A 21,142-nucleotide genomic window follows, 5' to 3' on the forward strand; every position below is an offset into this window, starting at 1 on the left:
CTGAAACAGTTTAGTGAGTTAATCTACAAACAGCACGTTCTTGAGGTGCCGAGGGTTAGTCACACACATCAGCCTGACAGTTCTGTTTGGTTCGGTGGTCCGTCCCCACGCCACTCCCTCTTTCCATGTGCACAGCACACATGTCCACATGGACGCAGTGCAAAGTGTCTGCGTCCCTCTGTGTTTGGACATCTTCTGCATGTACACTGAATGAGATTCTCTCTCTCTTTCTCTCTCTCTCTCTCTCTCTCTCTCTCTCTCTCTCTCTCTCTCTCTCTCTCCATCAACACTTTCCTTGTTCCTTTTTTTCAGCATATATATTGTATTGTGTAGTACACTCATATATTTTAGTTGAGAACCTAATCTTTAGGTTCCTCTAAAGAATCTTTAGAGAATGGTGTAGTTTAACAGTACTATTTACCCATGCTTAATATCTCAACAATTGTGTATCAAATGTCATTTGAATGCGTGCTCGGGGTGTTGTATGCTCCTCTGTTGCACGGCTGAATGTGAGAGCATGATGGAGATGTTACAGGGCAAAGATTTTGTGATGTGAAGTGGCAGGTTCTTTGGAGCCGCCATCTGCTGAGAGGGTCAGGCGGACCGTAAGGGTTCAGCCCTCCCGCCCGGGCCTACTGCCCAGCTGACATGTCTGCCGGGTACTTCCCAGCCCACACGCCATCACTGCCATGCTCACACACCTCCCCGCGCTCGCTCGCCTGCAAATGTAGCCGCCAAGCCCATCCCAGAGCGTGCCGCACCACCCCGGCCTGTCTCGGGATCTCCCTCTCGGGTGCGTCTCAGGAGTGTGCCGTACGGCACGGGTGAGCCCTAACGCCCCACTGTTCCGCTCAGACCTTCCCCCTGGGTGCGGTGCAGCTTGTGCTGTTCCGCGTAGTGACCCGGAGTGCGTTCACATTCCACGCACCCTCTTTGGCCCTCTGGCGGCCCCTGACCCGCAGCTCCACTGCAGACACCGTTCCTCACAAGGGAAACAATCTTCCACAATTTTATAGGAATTTTAATAAGAAGCCCTGACCATGTTGTGATTGCTTTTGGGGGCTGGGGGAGGGGGGGTATTGTTGGGCAAAGGGGGTCAGTATATCATCTTCTCCAGAAAACGACCTACCGTAATTGACCTGTTTACTGTACCGTCCCCCTGGATTCCCTCCTGGGTTCTTTCCTGGGTTCCCTCCTGGGGAGTTTGGAGAGGCTCTTTAGCCTGTGTCTGCATCCCAGAAGCAGTAGTGGAGGGTCAGAGGGAAAATATTGTAGTGAAATGGGCTCACTCAGTCAATGTCTTACTCAATCCAGCGCGGTGTGGTTTTGTCTTGGACAAATATCAAGTGACTTAATTTGTGCAATTATTAAATTATCTTCAAACCACTCATAGCCCTAAATTTTTTGGTCAAGTTGCTTCTCAAGTTAAAGGCTCTTTAGAGACTTTCTGCGGTGCTTATTAAATTAAGGTGGTTGTCAGAAATGGAAAAATGGATGAATTTTTGGACTTAAGGAAATGGCCAATTAGTTAAACTTCTTATTCACTCTGGCAAGTGTACGTAAACAAAAATAATGGTTCTGACATCTGTTATCTCTGTCTTAATCGCTTCACCCTGCCCTCCTTTCCCGATCTCCCTCTAGCCTTCTTCACTTGTCTCGTGCTTCTCCTTGGAACCGGAGCGATGATGAATTTACGCGTTTTCCCCCCAATGCCTTGTGTTTTTGTGTGCCGGTCTCTTTCCCAGCCTCCCTCCCTGCCTGCCGCCTGGCAGGCCTGCGTGTCAAAGGTGGCCGCAGGAGAGCAGACTGTGGGAACAGCCGGTCAGCCTCCTCCGGTCCCCTGCTCCCCAAACAGAGAGGCAGCCATCAATCCAGGCCTGCATGAGACCCCTCCCCTCCCCTGCCCTCGCAGTACACAGCCCTGCAGCCCACGCTCTTGCTCCCCAATAATCCGCGGAAGCAATTTCATCTCGACTCGGGTGGCGACCCATTGTCGCCAGCCCCTTCAATCTTTCCTAATTAACTCTCGCCTCGTCCCGTATCCGAGCTTCTGGACTCATCTCTTCGACATTCCGATCGGGGCCGCTCACCGCACTCCCAGGCAACCCTCGGACCCTAATCCCACCAAGAACCCGCCCCCCGCCCCCACCAAGAAACTCTTTCCATTTTTTTCCAAACCTGCCGATCATCTGCTTACGGAGTTAGGTAGGGGCATTAACTGTGGGGTTTTTTTTTTGAAAGGCAAGAGTGATGGAGGGGGGTAAGGAGAAGATGTCCAGAAAGCGACTCCAGCCCAGACAATTAGAACAATGGGCGAGGCCAGTAGGGGGCTAACTCACAGCGTCACGCCTGGCCGGTGGGGAATTTTGTCGGTTTAATGAATTGTCCATCAGGCCCTGGCTGCTTCGCAGGCCGTGCGGGGAGAGGACAGCAGGGACCCAGACACTAAGTCGGTATTTATTACACTGCCTTTGTCACTAATTGAGCTAATTATCACTGACTCCTCAGCACTCCCACAATGACAGTAGCCTTCCATCGCCTCCCTAAACCCTCCGGTGCCTGGGAATACTGCCTTATTTAGTCTCTTTATCCCTCTCTCCCTTTACCTCACTCTCAGAGTTCATGCTCTGTATACCGATACTTCCAGCCTTCCAGAGCATATCCATGTACCCAACAACCACTTGGGCTAACACACTCAGGCCCAGGATCCATTTTTGGCCTACACCACTTTGATTCTTGCTAACTCACAGTTAATTTTTTCCCCTTTCAAGTAGGGCTATTAGGAGCTACTTAATGATACGTCTTGGGTTAAATGAGTAATAAATTTCTGTCTTGGCAAACCTGTAAAAATATATAAATTTAATTGTAGAGACAGAGGATATGTCTATTATTAGTCCCACGTCTCCTTGGCTTCTCGCCTCTCCGTGGCTCCTGCCTTCACCTCGCACAGTTTGCTAGGGTTTTGTGCTCTATGCAGTCCGACTCGAGACACATTTTGCTCTGTTTCTCCAGAGAGCTCACTTTATCACTCTACCCATCATTCTTTTGGCCACCCTTTCATTTTACCGTTCTGACTGGGACTGCCCCTGTGCCGATCTGCTGCTGACATCCAGCTCATCCACGCTCCTCACGCTCGTCTCTCAGATGTACTCCACCCTCCTCTCCTTTTCTCTCCTTCTCTCTCTCTCTGTCTTCTTTCTAGCCCTCTCTATCCCTCTTATTTCACTCCCTCTCTTCTTGTCTCTCTTTCTCATTCTCTCTCCCGCTCCCTCCCTCTCTGGCATTCTCTGCCTTACATCTAGCTCTGTGCTTTTCCCTTGCCCCCCCCCCCCCCCCCCTTCCTCTCTCCCTCCCTAACTGTCTCCATGTCTTCGGGGCGTGAGCGATGCTGGCCTGAGTGCCTGCACTAGGGCCCCGGCTGGCTGACCCGACGGCCGGCCCTCGGCTGTGCTGCGCTGGCCTCGCAGAGCGAACCCGAGCGCATCCAAACCTCTGTGGTCACGCTGGCCTGCCACTGGGAGAGGGGGAGGGGAAAACTGGCCTGTCATTACGTCTTTGACCGTTTCTTAATTTTTTTTTCCGACATAAAGTAAATGAAGCAAAACATTTGGTGTTGTAAAAACATATAGAATCGACGCTGTGTTATGGCACGGTTCAGGCTCCCTCCGCGGTTTCTGTGGCTTCAGGGTGCAAAGCTGTTGGGCGCGCCTCTCCGCCTCTGTGCACCAAACGCTGGCTTCAGGGTTAGAGGGCGACTGCACCCGCCCTGGTGATGTTACTGAAAGAGCGTGCTTTTGTTGCCCTGGTGATTTAGCTCAAACAACATGCTTTTGTCATCTTATGCTATGGTTTTGCTACAAGATATGAGTGACAGATGGTAAGTGGAGCAAAACTTTTTAAAAGTACTTAAAAAAAAGCAGTTGATGGAATGAGATGGAAAGACACATTCTTACTTGAAAATATAAACTTTATTTTACTATTACACTATTTAAAACAAGGTTATTTCTAAATCTTAAATTCCTAATACTGATTTTTTTTTTTGTTTTCACTGCCCTCCTGTACCAAGTCCATCGTACAGAAAATAAATATTTCTATTCACAAAAAAAAACAAAAACTAAACATGACATTCAGTGCATGTAACAATCAGACTTTCAGAGACAAGCAAGCAAAGCTGTTTCTATGGCCACCATGTCTTATCAGGCTAATCAGGTGCCATCCTGGATGTCCCAGTTAAAGATAACAGTCAAATGAATCTATTTGTGGTCTGTCATATAAATTAAAACAGAATGGATACAATTTCCCCACATTTGCAAATAATGATAGCTTTTCACTCTACTTTTGGATTATATCATATTCATAATTTGGAGGTTTTATCAGCATAAATATATATTCATCTATATATACTATTTACATTTTGGTTATGTCAGCTGATATACAAAACATGTTTCCACTGTTGTGGTTTCAGAGCCTCAGTATGGATATTGTGTCCATTGTAAACTAGGTAGTAGAGAATTTACAAGATTATCTTTACACGTTGTTGTTGTTTTTTTATACCATCAGTCATTTTTAGGACATTTTAATATTGTTAACCTCTTTCTTGTCTGAAAGTTTTCGTGCTGAACTCTTGGATCTCCGGACCACTTGACTTTACTGCTCACAGTGCAGATGTTCTAGTCCAAACATCCACAATCATCAAATCACTGAACAAGTGTCTTTCATCAGTGTTTTGATGCTACATTCATTCATTCATTTTTAGAAGGAAAGATTTTAGTCCCTTCTGTAATGTTTGTTCCCACCCACCGTCTGTCAGTGCCGTGGTGCGGTAAACCACACAGTAGTTGAGTACAGCTACAGAAGGACACGACACTGTAAGCATCGGCGGGAAGGAGGAAGAGTTTGAGTGGGAAATCAGAAGAGGCTGGGCACATTCCAGAATCTCATGGCTCCGAAATCTGGAAAAGAACTGCACATCCAGCACGATATGCTACAGTTTTTTTTTTTCCTTTTTTTTTTTTTAACACATGAAAACTAACTGCAGCTAAAGAAAACATGGAGATATTTTAAATCACCGTCCTCTTCTAGGAGTCTTTCACCAGTTTAAGAGAGAACATGCTTGTGGTTCCTTGGCCACAGGAACATCTGTCAAACTTTGTGTCTAGTTCCTGTTCTCCAGTTTCCTTCTCTTCCTCAGAGATTCAGAGTCCAACCGAGGGACGATATGGCAGATCCTTGGGATCGGTGCTTCTGGCTTCAACGTCCATGAGTATTTTTGGACTTTAATCCTCTCGGCTGTAGCTCATTTACTGTAGCTTCCGTCTGTGCCATTGCAGATAGCGGTGCGTAACGTTCTCCATCACAGCTAATTTAATTTGATGTATTCATTTGATCCCTACACTAACCAGAGTTCCACCGTCCTGCCTCTAGTACTGTACTGGTGTGAGCAATGTTAAAGCCGATGTTTTGTACACATTCAGCAGCCTTGAGAATTCCCAGTTATTTTTGGATTGCTCTCACAGTTCAAGCTCTCTTCAGCTTGTAAGGAGATATAATGGTTATAATAAGAAATGGCTGCTTATCATGCCATACTCACTGGTGCTGATTTTTGTTTATTACTCCCTGAAACCAGGTTTCAATCAGCTGCTGTCTGTTTTTAAAAGAATAAGAGAGCAAACCCGTCCCTCAGGGAAGACGCCAGTGATCCATTGACCTCATCCAGCCTGAGTTCCTCTCTGAGGAGCCCTGCTCTTGGTCCTTGCTTCCAGCTTCATAAGCACTGGTGCAGTGTCTGTGTGCTGGTGCAGTTGAGGCAGCTGACGTGGCAGCACCAGTGGAAGGTGCAGTGACATCGCTCCGTCATCTTCTCCACGTGGCTCTTATAGCCCCGCCCACAGCACAGCAGCTCACAGCCATCCAGCGCGGGCGAGGAACTGTTGCACGTGCGCCCCGACGTGCCCACCGCGCCCGTTTTGCCATTGAAGGAGCAGAAATTTGGCGACTTCTCAAAGTAGACCAGGTCCCTGGCCGAGGGGAGTTTGTGTGCTGGGTTTTCAGGCTGGAGGTGACGTGGGTCGGCCCGATGCGACGCTCGGTTGCTTCCCTTGTTGGCGTACACCACTCTGGACGCGCCATCAAACCGGTCCTTCAGGACATCTCCCACTACCCTGAAACTGGGCAGCCGCATCCAGCAGGTGCGAATGGTGCAGGACCCAGACATCCCGTGACATTTACACTCCTGGCGCATCTGCGATGAGACGGTCTGAAAGGAAGGGTGGGAAATATTATCCGTCTGAACCGGCAAAGCTCAAAAGACAAGCAGCATTTGCATGATAAATTAAAAGTTTCATCTTAAATGGTGCTTTGACTCATAGCTACATCAATAATGGCATGAAACGTTCTTTCCCCTGGGTGGCAAGTGTACCTCTGTGTTTTGGATAAACCTTGTCTGTTTCTGAAATGTCTCAATTCGTTGTCTGCAATCGTTTAAATACTTTTTAATCAGTGCATGTTGTTGGTGACTTGTGCTGTCTCGTACCATTCTCCCTGCTTCGTTGTTGTGGAGGTTAGTGAGGTATCGTAGGTCCCGGCCCCTCTCGCTGGAGTCCACGAACTCTCGCCCGAACAATCTGCCGAAGTCCACGTTGTCGCTGCAGCCCCCCCAGTGCCAGTCCGGCCCCCCCGGGCCCCGGCGGCGGTAGTCACAGGTACAGGACTCTATCGAGCCTTCAGAACAGGAACGTGCCACAGCGTGGGTCACACCCGCGCTCGTGACAGCGTACACGAACGCCGTCTCCCGGCAACCTGGCAAACACAACAGCCCCGGCGTTCCTCAGAAATGCATGCTGTGTCTGTTTTTGTTGTTTTTTTTTTTTTTTTAAGTGGATAAATCATTTCGATAAAGCCCCACTTGTGGTTGGATTCTGTTCCACAGACCAAGACCGTAGGCCCACATTTTGTATCCATTCAAATGTACAGTAGGCTTATATTAAAGAGAAAAGCTCGACGGGGAGGCCAGGAAAGAGTCTATTATGCAAGGCTACACGGTGACAGACAGGCTAAGCTCACCTCTGTTGACAATTTTGCCGAAGACTGTGGGAGTGTGGGAGGTCGGACAGTTCCAGCGCCGGTTGCGAAACTGCCACTTGCACTCCTTCATGGCTGCGTGCAGGCCTACCGCGATGGCGGGCAGAATGCCCGGGTTCTGCCGAATCAGCCTCCTCTGACGACGGCTTAGCAACGCGATGCTGGGGTCCAGCGCCAACTGCACATTTTTCGTGTTGGTGAGGAGGTTGGCAGAAGAGGCCACGTTCACAATGCCCCTGGCAGACCAAAGGAGTGGATGAAGCTGCATGCTTTAGGTGTCACTTTGAGTGATTATATGGACTCTGAAAAATGATTACAGTAAGGTAATTGTGCCACGTTGAGAAGTTCATCTGTGTTCATTCTGTCTCTAGTTCACTCGCTTTAGTGACAAGTAAAAAAAAAATAAAAATCTGAAGAACACACGCAGCAAAATCCCTAGTATTAAATAAATAAACACAGCATTTACTTAAGTGACAGTCCATGAATCTTAGCCCCAGCAGGACACAAGTGAGTGCTATTTGAGTTCATTCTGCACCAGGGGTTTTGCTGGGCACTGATCATTGATTTGTTTGTGGTAATGTTCAGACTGCAGACCAGCAAAACAGACCAGAATGACAGATGGGATATTTCATAATCGGCTATAGATCTTTAATACAAAACAGGAAAAGTCTTGTTATCCTCGACCTATTAGCTCCCATATTGTTAGAACTGTATTATAATTATACAGAAAAGACAAATAAACAGTTGAAGTTGGCTGGATATGGGCCAGTGAAGTGCCCACACTATCAGTAATGTCAAGTGAAACCAAAGATTTATCTCAGTTTATTAAATGTTTCTGACCTCAGTTTTCAGTTGTTATGAGCATCTCATTTGGTTGCATTACTCAATTTTGAAAGCAAATTCTTGTCAGAAATTTGAATAAACGGCCAAGCTGAATTTGTGGTACAAGACCATTAATAAGATGACTATTTCATTTTAGAATGTATTTTAAAACAACTTTCCATTATAGTTTAGCATACTTGTCTTCGTGACTTCTTTGTCATAGACAGAACTTTTGCAAGTTCACAGAGTTCTAGAATTCATCGTAAACCGGGAGACCAAAACGACACTGCACATCACCATTTTCCTAAAACATTTGGGTGGGACGACAAGTAGTTGGCTAGGGGATGCGCTCTGTACTGACGAGTGATTGCGCAAGAATCGAGTAGTTAACTTAGTGGTTCTTTCAGTCACTGTGTACAATTTATAAATTAAAGTATTATTAAACACATTTCACATCATCATTATTATTGTCATAAATATATGTGGATGTTAGCAATGGCGTGTATTTAGTCTACAGTTTCAGCACGTTACGAGAATGCTACCATGAGTTCTGGAACGCAATTGATTTCAGCCATGAAATAAATCCCCATTTAATTTATCCCACATTGGACCGAAAAAAAATTGTCTCGTGTTCAAGCCACACGGTCAAAATGAGAGAGCGAGAGGGAGAGAGAGAGAGAGAGAGAGAGAATGGGGGGGGGGGGGGTGGAAGAGAGAGAACGTGAACAGAAGTCCAGACTCTAGATAAACAAACTCGGGAGTTACTTCTTTCTTGCGCTTGGAATGGGGTAAACTGTTAACGTACCCCTACTCTCATTCTTAAATTCATACGGAAAATTACGTATTAATTACGTTTTTACAGTGTAATTACGTTTAAAGGGTAGAACGCAGCGTGAAAAAGTCACTAAAACGTCATTGTCATTGTTTTGATGTTTATGTGTTGTTTTGTGTGAAACTGTCTAATGCTGGCTTCTAATTAAATCTGGTTATTTATTGCTTGAGTTTAAACATGGATATTTGTAGGGTAGCATCGTTCATTTAAAGGTTCCTACGTCGAAATAGCCTATAATCTTGGAAACTTTCTATCTCGCTGAATTTCCATTCTGACATTTTGACAATAGCCAGTATTACTAAGCAATGTTATTTAATGCATTAGATGTAGTCCCACCACCTGTTAAGTTCATAGGTTACCTAGTTAATTAAAAAAGAACAAATTACCACCCAAATTGCACATTAACGTCAATTACAATGAGCATGGATGCTCATAAATGAGACAAATACATCACATATGAACTCACCACCACCGGCCGCTGTTATTTACCGCTCCTGTGCCTGACAGCGAAGATACCAGGAGGATACAAGCGGCTTTAATTCCGAGAAGCAATGCGAGTACCCGCATGGTATCTTAAAGAGAACGGGTTAAAAAGAATTACCCGCGAGCTTACATGAGAATTACTGTCGAGTTCCAAATTAGTACCGATCGTAATGGGAGAATATTCAGTCAGTACAATAGCCTTTTAATATTCATAACTGATTCATTCACCTGCAGTCTTATATCTGTATGATTTTCTATTCATGGTGATCAGTGCACCGATTTACTTCACTTGCTCTACACTCCTCCCATAATTCAGTTTGGCAAACTGAATTCAAATTAAACTTAAAGGTGACTTAATGATATAATCATGCACAGTAATCTGTCCTCTTGTTTTCCGGCATGCACACGTACTGTCTACTTACCGCTCCACATTCCAGTGCGAGAAACGCGATGGAAAATAATAGATTTATTTTTTTCAATCTTTCTGCGGAACTGGCGAGTCTCGGCGATAAATAATGCAGTCCCAGTAGTGATGCTGCTGTGGTCGCTGTCGCTCAGGTCCCGCTCACTGTTTGTGTCTCAGTGATGCGCTGCACGGCGCTCTGAGCGCGTGGGACAGTCCCGCAGACTTGATCCCCTTGGTGACTGAGAGGCGATACATTCTTCGCTTATTGAAGCTCTACAAGAATGAAAAAGGGATTTGCTGTTCTCATCTCCCTCTGATTCTTCCCTCCCTCCTTTGAAAAGGACTGAAAAGACGGATAGGTTAATTCTCCTCATAGGACACAGTGGATAAAGAAAACAAAACCGGAGAGAGAGAAAGAGTAGACGAAAGAAAACAACAAGCATGTCTCAAACGACATATCCTTACTTAAATCCAAAGGTTCCACTGATACATGCAACGGAATAATGAAATATAATCTTCATTCGCCGCGCGTCTTCCATTTGCTATTTAACAATATTTATTCCAGCAGCAGAGCAAGGGTGTGTGTTGATTGCAGTGGGAGGGCACGCGCGTCTCTCTCCAATGCCGTAGACAGTGTCACGACACAGTACAGTACACGCGGAATATGAAACATCTAATCTGGCCTTTTCACCCGGAGTGTTTGGATTACTCCCTTAACCGCGACCCCTCCCTCTCTCACCCGGCAATAAAGAACCGTGTTTTCATGAATTCCAGCTAATGTAACGCGTTTTGCGTTCGTAACGTCCTTTCTCCCCCCTTTAGTTCTTCGGTTGAATAATGAATATTACTCCAGATATAATTCAAAAGCCAGCCCTCTATGGAAATTTCCATTTTCGTAACAAATTTTAGGTGAGCTGAAGGTAAATCATGCAGGATCTGGGGAAAGAAATCTAAACAGCCGCACTTTATCAGCGTGAGAGTATTATTCTAAACATTTATCGAAGGTTTCGCAGAACTCTTTTTGTGTGATTCCAGGGTAAGGATGAAAGGGAAGTTATTCTAGTAGATTAATAATTCTTTGGATGAGAGGTTTAAGGGGTGACTCTAATAGAGAAAAGACCTAAGCAGAGATATAAATTCCAGCATCTGGACTGCAGACCTTCCTCGAGCGCATATGGCCAGTGGAACTCTGGCACGGGTCAGAGAAGAGTACAGACATCGTGCGATGTATCGAAAATCTTTGCACTAAGAACTATCTCCCTGTTAATTTTGTGCCCTTTGAATCGTACCGTTTCTACAAATATACTACGTTGAGGTTGTCGAAAAACATTTTTCTCCGTAAGAATGGTGGTCCCCCACATTCTTTGTAGCACACACACATCCCATACACACTTGCCTAAATTCACGATTTCTCTAACGGTTTGCAGCAAATGGCTAACTGAAGGAAGTGCGCTTTTGTTGGGGGTATTTAATGAGTGCCGCTATTCTACACTTACTCTTAGTTCTTGAAGGTGCTTAAACTGGTTTCCTGGTGCACTCATGCGACACGGAGCAGATTAGTGGCAATCCGGTTAAAGGGATGCCTTTTATATACAAATCAACTTCAAATCACTTTTTAAGCCACTTAGACTTACACGCCATGGCAAATGCTAATGCACTTTTCATTGCCAGAGATTAGGGAATAAAATAGAAGAGATTAAATGAGGAATTGTCAGTATCTCTTGTTAATTGTAGGTACGGATTGTTTTAACTCAATTTTTAAAAATAAATCCGAGTAGTTTTACACTAGTTTCACATTAAGAAAATAATCCGGTTTTGTTTTGCCACGACTTATGTGCAAAACATTTTAAGGCTCGTAATAATAAAGTATCGACTGAAGTAAACTGGCGATATAACGATTTACGCAAATCCGAAACGAAGATACGCTTATTTCATTTGCCCTAATTTTGCCCACCTGCTGTGAAAATATTGTATCGCGTTTGTGGCCAGTACAGATACTTTCCTTTAATGCAGTTCATAACAACGTTAGATCCGACGTTTATCAACCGCTGGAAGGGAATTATCGCTTTGATTTCTTATTTGGATGAAATAACCAATATAATTATCCAATATATAGGCCTATTATCCAAATATGGAATAACAACCTCTTAAAGTTTTATTCAGTCTATTGTCTCGAGACCTGTATTGGAATCACAACAATCTTCTGAACAAACTTTGTTTAGCAAAGTTTAGATTAAAAAGCCCTGACTTCCAAGCGCTTTTCTTCTTCTTCTTCTTCTTCTTCATCATCATCATCATCATCATCTTCTTCTTCTTCTTCTTCTTCTTCTTCTTCTTCTTCTTCTTCTTCTTTAGAAACACACATAATAAGAAGAGGAATTTATAACCGTATTAAAGAATGCCATAAAGAGTGATGAATGTAATGAGTCTAAACCGTCATTGGCTGTGGTGAGTCTGAACGGTGTGGCGGGTGCACTTGTGCGCGCGTGATCACGCACTTGCTCCGGTTATTGTTCCAGCGCTGCAAGCCGCGCGCCTGCCTGCTGCTCAAGTTAGGGCTTGCACCTTGAAGATATAAGATACTATACTGTGAACAATTTCATCAAATGTAGCAATAAGGACATTCTTAATGAGAATGTGGATACGCGTATATCGCACACACAAATTTTGTGTCGAGACTGTTGGGTTTGCTACTGAAAAATAGATGAATACATTTAAACAACAGCTGTTCACAGCAATAATTAATGTCGCACATAGCTCGCGAAAAAACAGTAGCTCCACGCTGTCTTTTGGAGTAAGAACTCTACCATAACTTGGTATTTTGATATTCCTTTTTTAAAAGTGCAACTGAACCATTCAATAGCCTGCTTCAGTCAAGCACTTTTGAAAACAACCGCCCGGGCGGTGTTTGCCCAACCTTCTTATACGACCTCCTCCTCAGTGACCGTCCCAACCTTCTTACAACGCTCCGTACATCCTTCTCGGCTCCACACTGAAAGTGTTGTGTATTGGTTTCTCCTAATTTACCGTTAAAACGTTTATCAAACCAGTGTTTTAATGTCACGTCAGGAAAAGCGTTTTACAAAATGGAATTGTCACACAAACGTCGTCTGGAACGAATCCTGATTTTGGCCGCCGCACTTCTGTCACCTGCGTTCACGTAAGTAGAAAGGTGCAAGTTTACACGTTCACGTAAGTAGAAAGGTGCAAGTTTACACGTTCACGTAAGTAGAAAGGTGCAAGTTTACAGTCCGAAGCCTTTATGGAAACTAAGTTGTTTTATTTTATGTATGAGTAATGGGCTGTGTTTGATGTACTATTATATATATTATATATATATATATAATATATAATATATAATATATATATATATATATATATATATATATGTGTGTGTGTGTGTGTGTGTGTGTGTGTGTGTGTGTGTGTGTGTGTGTGTGTGTAGAAACAGACATATATTTGATATCTGACCGATTTATGTGATCATGTTCTAGATTAAGATGATTATGTAAATGACATATAGGCATATAGAACACACTGTGCTGAAAATGTGCTGTACTGTTTTGTGCTGTGCTGTAGTTTTCAGCAAGAATAATTTCCAATGTCATTCTTTGTGAGCACTATTTCAGTCATACAACCATATTTGCAGTTACACACACACACACACACACACACACACACACACACACACACACACTAATCAAAACCATTTAAGCATGTGCCAAGTAAACTGCATGGTTACAGACAATCGCTGTCTTTCCATAATCCCCAGAGGATCAGTGAACATACAGAGTGGTTATTAACAATAAGGTGTTTGTGGATGTAACACCTCCCAACATTTGCTTCCAAGCACCCTCATTTCTCTTCACAACTGTTAATAAGATTGCCAGAAATGAGAGAGACAGCAGGGCTGTGGAATAGCTGTAATGTCGTAACATTAGCTCTGTCTGGGGGGTTAGCCTGAGACGCGCCTAAAGAGTAATTCATGATTGTTTTTGAATACTTAAAATTTTGTACAAAATACATGTCACTAAACAAAAGCCTTGTAATTTTCTTCCAAAGATTTGTTTTTGTGTTATAGAAAAAAACACTCTATTTTCTCTGTGAGTTAATGAAAATATGAGAATGAAAACCATTGTAACAAGAGATTCACACGACTATTTATCATGCTACATTTAAATCAAATGTCCTTTAAACAAGGATATAGCAGAAACAAAAGACACTATCATATTAATACACAGAGAAAGCAGTTTCACCAAGAACTTCGTCAAGCAAGGTGCTTTGCTTTAGAAGACACATTTGTTTATTCCTTGCCATTTTGTAATTGAAAAATAACACAGGAAACTGTTACCTCACACATCTAAAGAGGACATCTACAGATGTTCACATGTAAAGAGGACATCTACAGCATGGACGTAATTTTGTAATAAAAAGTGGGGGGGGACATGGATTCGTCGCTATTTAAATATTTGGTTTTAACCATAAAAACTGGGGGGGGACCAAACCCGGCTTTTGAAAATTACGTCCGTGATCTACAGATGTTCACGTGTAAAGAGCTCATCTACAGATGTTCACGTGTAAAGAGGACATCTACAGATGCTCACATGTAAAGAGCTCATCTACAGATGTTCACGTGTAAAGAGAACATCTACAGATGCTCACGTGTAAAGAGCTCATCTACAGATGTTCACGTGTAAAGAGGACATCTACAGATGCTCACGTGTAAAGAGCTCATCTACAGATGTTCACGTGTAAAGAGGTCATCTACAGATGTTCACGTGTAAAGAGCTCATCTACAGATGTTCACGTGTAAAGAGGACATCTACAGATGCTCACATGTAAAGAGGTCATCTACAGATGTTCACATGTAAAGAGCTCATCTACAGATGTTCACGTGTAAAGAGGACATCTACAGATGCTCACGTGTAAAGAGCTCATCTACAGATGTTCACGTGTAAAGAGAACATCTACAGATGCTCACATGTAAAGAGGTCATCTACAGATGTTCAAGTGTAAAGAGAACATCTACAGATGTTCACATGTAAAGAGCTCATCTACAGATGTTCACGTGTAAAGAGCTCATCTACAGATGTTCACGTGTAAAGAGGACATCTACAGATGCTCACATGTAAAGAGGACATCTACAGATGTTCACATGTAAAGAGGACATCTACAGATGTTCACGTGTAAAGAGGACACCTACAGATGTTCACGTATAAAGAGGACACCTACAGATGTTCACGTGTAAAGAGGACATCTACAAATGTTCACGTGTAAAGAGGACATCTACAGATGTTCACATGTAAAGAGCTCATCTACAGATGTTCACATGTAAAGAGGACACCTACAGATGTTCACGTGTAAAGAGGACATCTACAAATGTTCACGTGTAAAGAGGACATCTACAGATGTTCACGTGTAAAGAGGTCATCTACAGATGTTCACATGTAAAGAGCTCATCTACAGATGTTCACATGTAAAGAGGACACCTACAGATGTTCACGTGTAAAGAGGACATCTACAAATGTTCATGTGTAAAGAGGACATCTACAGATGTTCACGTGTAAAGAGCTCATCTACAGATGCTCACGTGTAAAGAGGACATCTACAGATGCTCACGTGTAAAGAGGACATCTACAGATTCTCACGTGTAAAGAGGTCATCTACAGATGCTCAAGTGTAAAGTGTACATCTACAGATGTTCACGTGTAAAGTGTACATCTCCAGATGTTCACGTGTAAAGTGCACATCTCCAGATATTCATGTGTAAAGTGCACATCTCCAGATGTTCATGTGTAAAGTGCACGTGACCCTTATTGCATTAGTACCTTGCACTAGATACCTACAGAAATCTTCTCGGCAGCTTGACATGAGAAATGGAGCTATTTTGGGTCATGCAAGCAGATGACATCATATAACATGGATAAATAGGATGCCACATCTGGCTTAATAATTTAGTCAAGCTTTATTATTCAAAGGAACAAGATCAGACAAAAAAGGCACCATCTCTGAAACAGGAGCTCTGGAGTGTCCTAGTGTTCATTTTAATATGCTCTATGTGATTTGATGATGTCATAACGCAATTTTCTCACCTACCCGTACAGAAAGCACGACTTCACACCGGTACATTGTCTTGGCGCTGATCCATATTTCCGAGTTGAACATCAGCAGTGTCTGCCAAAGGCAGTACCATGTTGCTTTGTTTAATTAATTGCTTGTCCACTCTCCCAGGGTATTGTGTAATGACATCCTTGGCCTGAAGGTGGCAGGAGAGCCAGTGCTGACCCCCAACGCCGTGTGTTTACGACTGGCAGGCCTGACTAAGAGACAGATGCGACTGTGTGTCCGCAGTCCTGACGTCACGGCCTCCGCCCTGCAGGGCATACAGGTCGCCATTCACGAGTGCCAGCACCAGCTCAGAGACCAGCGTTGGAACTGCTCCACCCTGGAGAACCACGGCAAAGTGCCGCATCACAGCGTCATCCTCACCAGAGGTGAGGGAGAGACACACGGCCCGTTCTGCTGGAGAGATGGGTAACCGCTGACCGAAGTACCAGCATTCACGGAACCGGTGCAATATTACATTATGCCCAAATGAACATGGCATTGATTGGCAAAGAAATGCTGAAGGCAGAGTTTGTCTGTGGGAGAAACGACAAATTGTGATGTCAGAATCTCAAACGCTCTCGTATCCTGCTGGAATTGTGAAAGCTGGGTCAGTGTAATCATTGGCCGCTTCATTAGGGAGCCCTTGTAGGAGCCCATCTCATACTGATCGCATACTAACCACAGGGCCACTGCTGGCTGGATATTTTCTGAAAAAACCGATAAAACTGCTCCAAACCCCTAATCATGTCTTCACAATCATCGACAATGCTGTGTTGAATGGTCTGACATCAAGACAACAGCCGTTCTGCTGTGGTCCTGTGGTCAGAAACCGATCAGTGATGGACAGGATAAAGCATGGGGGGGTTGTAATTTTCGCATCATGTGTTTAACGCAGTACTGCCTACATACACTGAAAAAAATAAAGCATTGGCTCAATGTAATAAAATTGAATTAATCAATCACACAAACTCTTTTTCATTGACTCAATCCAAAAAACTAAATTCATGACTAAATGACAGTTTTTTAGATTGAGTCAATGAAAAAAAGTTTGTGTGATTGATTAATTCAATTTTATTACATTGAGCCAATGCTTTATTTTTTTCAGTGTATAGAGCGGCAGGAAGTGAGAAAAGGCTCTCGAGTTGTGAGCGTCTGCGTCACGCAGCCTGAATCCCGTGTCCTCTCACCGTCAGGGTTCAGGGAGAGCGCCTTCTCCCTGGCGCTGCTGTCGGCGGGCGTGGCCCACTCGGTGGCCTCCGCCTGCAGCCTGGGCAAACTCCGCGGCTGCGGCTGCGAAGCCAAGCGTCGCCTGGACGACGACAAGATCCGGCTGAAGCTGACCCAGTTGCAGCTGCAGACCCTCCAGAGGAGCGGAGTGAGCGTCGGCGGGGCGGGCTTCAGCCCCAACCACAGCGGCCCGCCCGCCGCCCCGCGCCCGGCCCGGCCCGCCGCCCTGCTGAAGCCTCTGCCGGAGGAGGGCTCCTCCGTGCAGGAGACGTGGGAGTGGGGAGGCTGCAGTCACGACGCCCGCTTTGGCGTACGCTTCGCCAGGGACTGGCTGGACTCCAGGGCGTCGCCTCGTGACATACACGCCCGAATGAAGATGCACAACAATCGCGTTGGCAGGCAGGTACAGTGGTTCAAAAAATCTTCACATCATTAATCTTTATGTGTCTTTTCTTTTCTTTTAGTGGCTGTAAATGTGTAGCAGCACAAGAGGCCAACGTGGGCTTGAAAATGCCTTCATGACTTTTTATCGTATTATTCAATAATGGGTTTAATTAATTAATCAAGTTTATGTTCGTGAACTAGTTTATTTGACTTGAGCGCTTAGCAATTTTCTATCATTTTAGTTTTAATACTGAAACACTGAACATTGATATAGGCATGTGTGTTTGTTTGTTTACAGACAGTGACTGACAACATGAAGAGAAAATGCAAGTGTCACGGCACATCTGGTAGCTGCCAGTTCAAAACCTGCTGGTATGTGACCCCCGAGTTCAGCCTAGTGGGAACGCTGCTCCATCAGAAATTCCTCTCCGCTGTCTTCATCAACTCCCAGAACAAGAACAGCGGTGCGTTCGACCCGCGTGCGGCCGGCGGGCCGGAGTCGGCCCGGCCCCGTCGCCGTGGCCTCGCCAGGGAGCTGGTCTACTTCGAGAAGTCTCCCGACTTCTGCGAGCGCGAGCCGTCCGTGGACTCGCCGGGCACGCAGGGGCGCGTGTGCACCAAGAGCGGTGCGGGCATGGAGGGCTGCGGGTCGCTGTGCTGCGGCCGTGGCCACAACATCCTGCGTCAGACGCGGAGCGAACGCTGCCACTGCCGCTTCCACTGGTGCTGCTACGTGCTGTGTGACGAGTGCCGGGTCACCGAGTGGGTCAACGTGTGCAAGTGAACACGGCCCGCCCGCCGCTTCAGAACCTCCGCCCCACCACGCAAACCAACCACCCCCCCCCCCCCCCCCCCCCCCCCCCGGCCTGGTCCGTGGCTGGAGGGAGAGACGGGTGCGGGACGACCTCTCACACCGAGCGTGCGTCTGCCTTCCTGTCTTACTCTCCCCCAGCGTCGCTTTAACCATGTCTCCCTTCAGCCCCCATTATCTGGGATCCATTTGCTTTGTGTGGTTCTTGTTATTCTCCAAATGCCAAGACAAAGACTGAGGAGAGGAGGGACTCATGTCATTCGCCTTTGTTTCCCCTGTTTGGGTTCCTCGACCATGAAAATGCCCTAAAAGCCATCTGTGTTCTTCACAATAACAAGGCGCAACAGCAGGAACACATTATTACTGAACAGCAAAGGCACGGCCACCATAGACAACTGAGCGTACGTTCGTAAATGTGTGCCTAATGGCCTTGTCTTATCACGGCAAAGCTTTCTTTAAGTTCTTCTTGATGTCAGTGCTGATGTCATAAGCCAGGCAATTTCATCGTGAACTGACACAGGGAACAGAGATTGTGCCCACGCACATTGCTTGGCTAGGATTTAATGTAAACCAGGACAAGTGTGATGTAAGAATAGCACACTGCCGTTCCCAACCTGTACAGATGTTGACCAGTCAGAGCGCAAGCAATGAAACAACAGACTGAAGGGAATACTTGTACTTCCCATGGGTTTTCCCCCTATATGATTGGAAACAGTCACGTTTTATCTCACTCTGCTGCATCTTAACACCAAACGGTGTGTTGTGGACAGGACCTTTAGACTTTTAAAGGACCTTTTAGTCTTCTCAAAACCATTTTAAGCTGCATTAAGTTGCAGTAATGATAATCATTTGTAATGACACTGAAGCGTATACTTTTTCACTCTTAATGTTTGTACAAATGATGGTAAGTGACACAGATGAATTATAATGTTATATGAATTGTCTCTTTTTATCCTCTCGAGAAATGCGCCAAGCTGGAATTTTGCGCTGGACCATTTTTTGATGAGTTTGGTTGGTCTGATTGTTTGTTTGTTTTTCAGGAGATTTCTTTATTAGTAAAGTAGCCTGCAGTGTCTCTAGCACCAAGGAAGCATCTGGAAACGTGAGATGAAAGAACATTCTAGAAGTGAGTGGCTCACAGTGAATATGCCTGGTTTCTCTTGAGGGAGACTTTTATAGGAAAGGACAAGATGGAGGGTAAGAATGGTACCAGTCTTAGTGGGATCAGAGGCGTAGTTGACAGTAAACCGAGGCTGTGCACTGCCTAGGACAATTTGTCGTTCTCTGAGCATCTCCCACTAAAAGATGCCTGACTGCTCTGCGTTAACTCAAGCCAGATCCAGCAGATCCAACACTGAAGCCTGGATAACTACAAGCCTCAAATTTCACAAACATTTGACGACGTTTTTAGCGATTAAGATGTGCATTGCGCTACTGTGCAGCGGACCCCAGCGACGGTGTTCCTGTTGTCCCGGCGACGGTGACCAGCATGGTGTTTAGTGTGACCAGGGAGGGGAACGGAGTGATGGAGGCTGGTGTGGAACGATAAAGCGCTGGATCTCTGGCTCGCATTTCTTCATTCCTTTATCATTTCGCCCTGGAGCTGCCGCAAAGGAGAATTTCCTGTCGCTGTTTCTCCCATGTGTGAGACAGAGAGCCTCGATAGCTTTGGACCTCTCTCTCTCTCTCTCTCTCTCTCTCCCACCCCCATCGATGCTGTGCAGCCAGTTACACATACAAAGCAACATACTGACAGCATCTAGAATAATGACAACCAGACACTCCAAAATGTAAGGCTTGGGGGCGTGGAGTGCACAAATCTGATGCTGGGTCAGAGCATTGTGTGGTTTGTCATCGCCGAGGCAGACAGATGGACAGACGTACGGACATGCGCAGGTAGACAAGTGGGCAGGTAGATCAACACGTACACTTGTGCACATGCTACAAACATCAAAAGAGAGAGACATGGTCAAAACGGCTTCGAACATCTGCTTCTGGGCACCGTGTCCAGGCAGCCCTCTCCATTTTTGATGTGGGACAAGGATAAAGAGAGAAAGGCAGGGAGAAAAACAAGGAGTCAGCTACCCAGAACATCAAAGCCCAAGCCTCAACGTGCAAGCCCTCATTAGTTCTGCAAGCCTAACCAACCCGACTCGTGATTGTGTTTGCCGAGCTGCACTTTGGCAAACACTTCAGAGGAAAGGTTCCTTTAAATTATAATTCCCACCCCCACCCTAGCTTCTGCCTCCATCACCCCTACCCACTGTACGCCTCCCCCCACGCAGCCCCCACAGGCTCCCTGCACGCAGAGTCCCAGCGCTCACCCCCGTGGCCCTCTCCACCCCATAATCTGGTGCGCAGCTGCAAGCGGTTGCTCCGGTTGCTGCCGCTCCTCTCTCTCTCTCTCTCTCTCTCTCTCCGAAACCGCCGAACTGATAAACACATCCATCACGAAGCCACTGACAGACACTCGCGCGCGTGAGATGACACGCAGAGAGACCCTTCTGAGTTCATCTGAGCAGTGTTTGTCCAAGCACGCATGAATCTCACACCAACGTGTCACTGCGGGGCTGAATATGGGCTTCTAGGGTATGGTGGAAATAAAAATGTGGGGGAAATTTCTGAAACTGGGGTAAATTGATGAAGTTACTGAAAGAGCATGTCAAGTGATCATTTACGTATGTCTTAGTGAGATGTTGCATGGAATGGTGAAGATATGTGATATGTGAGGAATATTTTTTTATTGTGGTGGAGTGCATGAATACCATATTAATCCAACATATGATATCAGTGAAGGTTTCACTGCAGATTCTGACTCTTCGAGGCCTACTTAGAAATGCCATTTGGCTCTTTTGCTTTTCTGTTAATGACTGAACACATTTCAGGCTGCCAAATAATATCGTTTGGCAGGGCACGGCAAGTTATTTATTTATGGAGTAGAGTCTTGGCTGAATAATTAAATACCTTGGATATGTCTAAGACACTGTGC

General features: G+C 45.3%; 2 protein-coding genes across 2 annotated transcripts; one reads left to right on the forward strand and one right to left on the reverse strand.

The window, feature by feature from the left end:
* Window positions 1–3,960: 3,960 nt before the first annotated feature.
* wnt1 (wingless-type MMTV integration site family, member 1) lies at window positions 3,961–10,402 on the reverse strand. The gene is made up of 6 exons (XM_077018555.1): window positions 10,089–10,402; window positions 9,640–9,966; window positions 9,201–9,306; window positions 7,063–7,316; window positions 6,533–6,798; window positions 3,961–6,256 (listed from the first exon to the last, which is right to left on the reverse strand). The coding sequence occupies exons 2-6, from the start codon at window positions 9,647–9,649 to the stop codon at window positions 5,765–5,767; spliced, it is 1,128 nt and encodes a 375-aa protein (XP_076874670.1). The 5' UTR covers window positions 9,650–9,966; window positions 10,089–10,402; the 3' UTR covers window positions 3,961–5,764.
* A 2,044-nt stretch (window positions 10,403–12,446) lies between these two features.
* wnt10b (wingless-type MMTV integration site family, member 10b) lies at window positions 12,447–18,177 on the forward strand. Its single transcript, XM_077020876.1, has 4 exons — window positions 12,447–12,783; window positions 15,855–16,117; window positions 16,925–17,361; window positions 17,641–18,177. Exons 1-4 carry the CDS (start codon window positions 12,710–12,712, stop codon window positions 18,124–18,126), a joined length of 1,260 nt encoding a protein of 419 aa, XP_076876991.1. The 5' UTR covers window positions 12,447–12,709; the 3' UTR covers window positions 18,127–18,177.
* The last annotated feature ends 2,965 nt before the right edge of the window (window positions 18,178–21,142 follow it).

The sequence above is a fragment of the Brachyhypopomus gauderio genome, chromosome 10, assembly GCF_052324685.1.
Source record: "Brachyhypopomus gauderio isolate BG-103 chromosome 10, BGAUD_0.2, whole genome shotgun sequence".
Taxonomy (NCBI): Eukaryota; Metazoa; Chordata; class Actinopteri; order Gymnotiformes; family Hypopomidae; genus Brachyhypopomus; species Brachyhypopomus gauderio.

Bases quoted from the DNA above. Each gene is read 5' to 3' on its own strand.
- wnt1 (XM_077018555.1), bottom strand. The intron at 7,317-9,200 runs GTGAGTTCATAT...TTGGTCTGCCAG, and splicing joins AATAACAGCGGCCGGTGGTG to GGGCATTGTGAACGTGGCCT. The intron at 6,257-6,532 runs GTACGAGACAGC...CCTTCCTTTCAG, and splicing joins ACAACGAAGCAGGGAGAATG to ACCGTCTCATCGCAGATGCG.
- wnt10b (XM_077020876.1), top strand. From the start codon at position 12,710: ATGGAATTGTCACACAAACGTCGTCTGGAACGAATCCTGATTTTGGCC. The intron at 16,118-16,924 runs GTGAGGGAGAGA...TCTCACCGTCAG, and splicing joins CAGCGTCATCCTCACCAGAG to GGTTCAGGGAGAGCGCCTTC. The intron at 17,362-17,640 runs GTACAGTGGTTC...GTTTGTTTACAG, and splicing joins ACAATCGCGTTGGCAGGCAG to ACAGTGACTGACAACATGAA.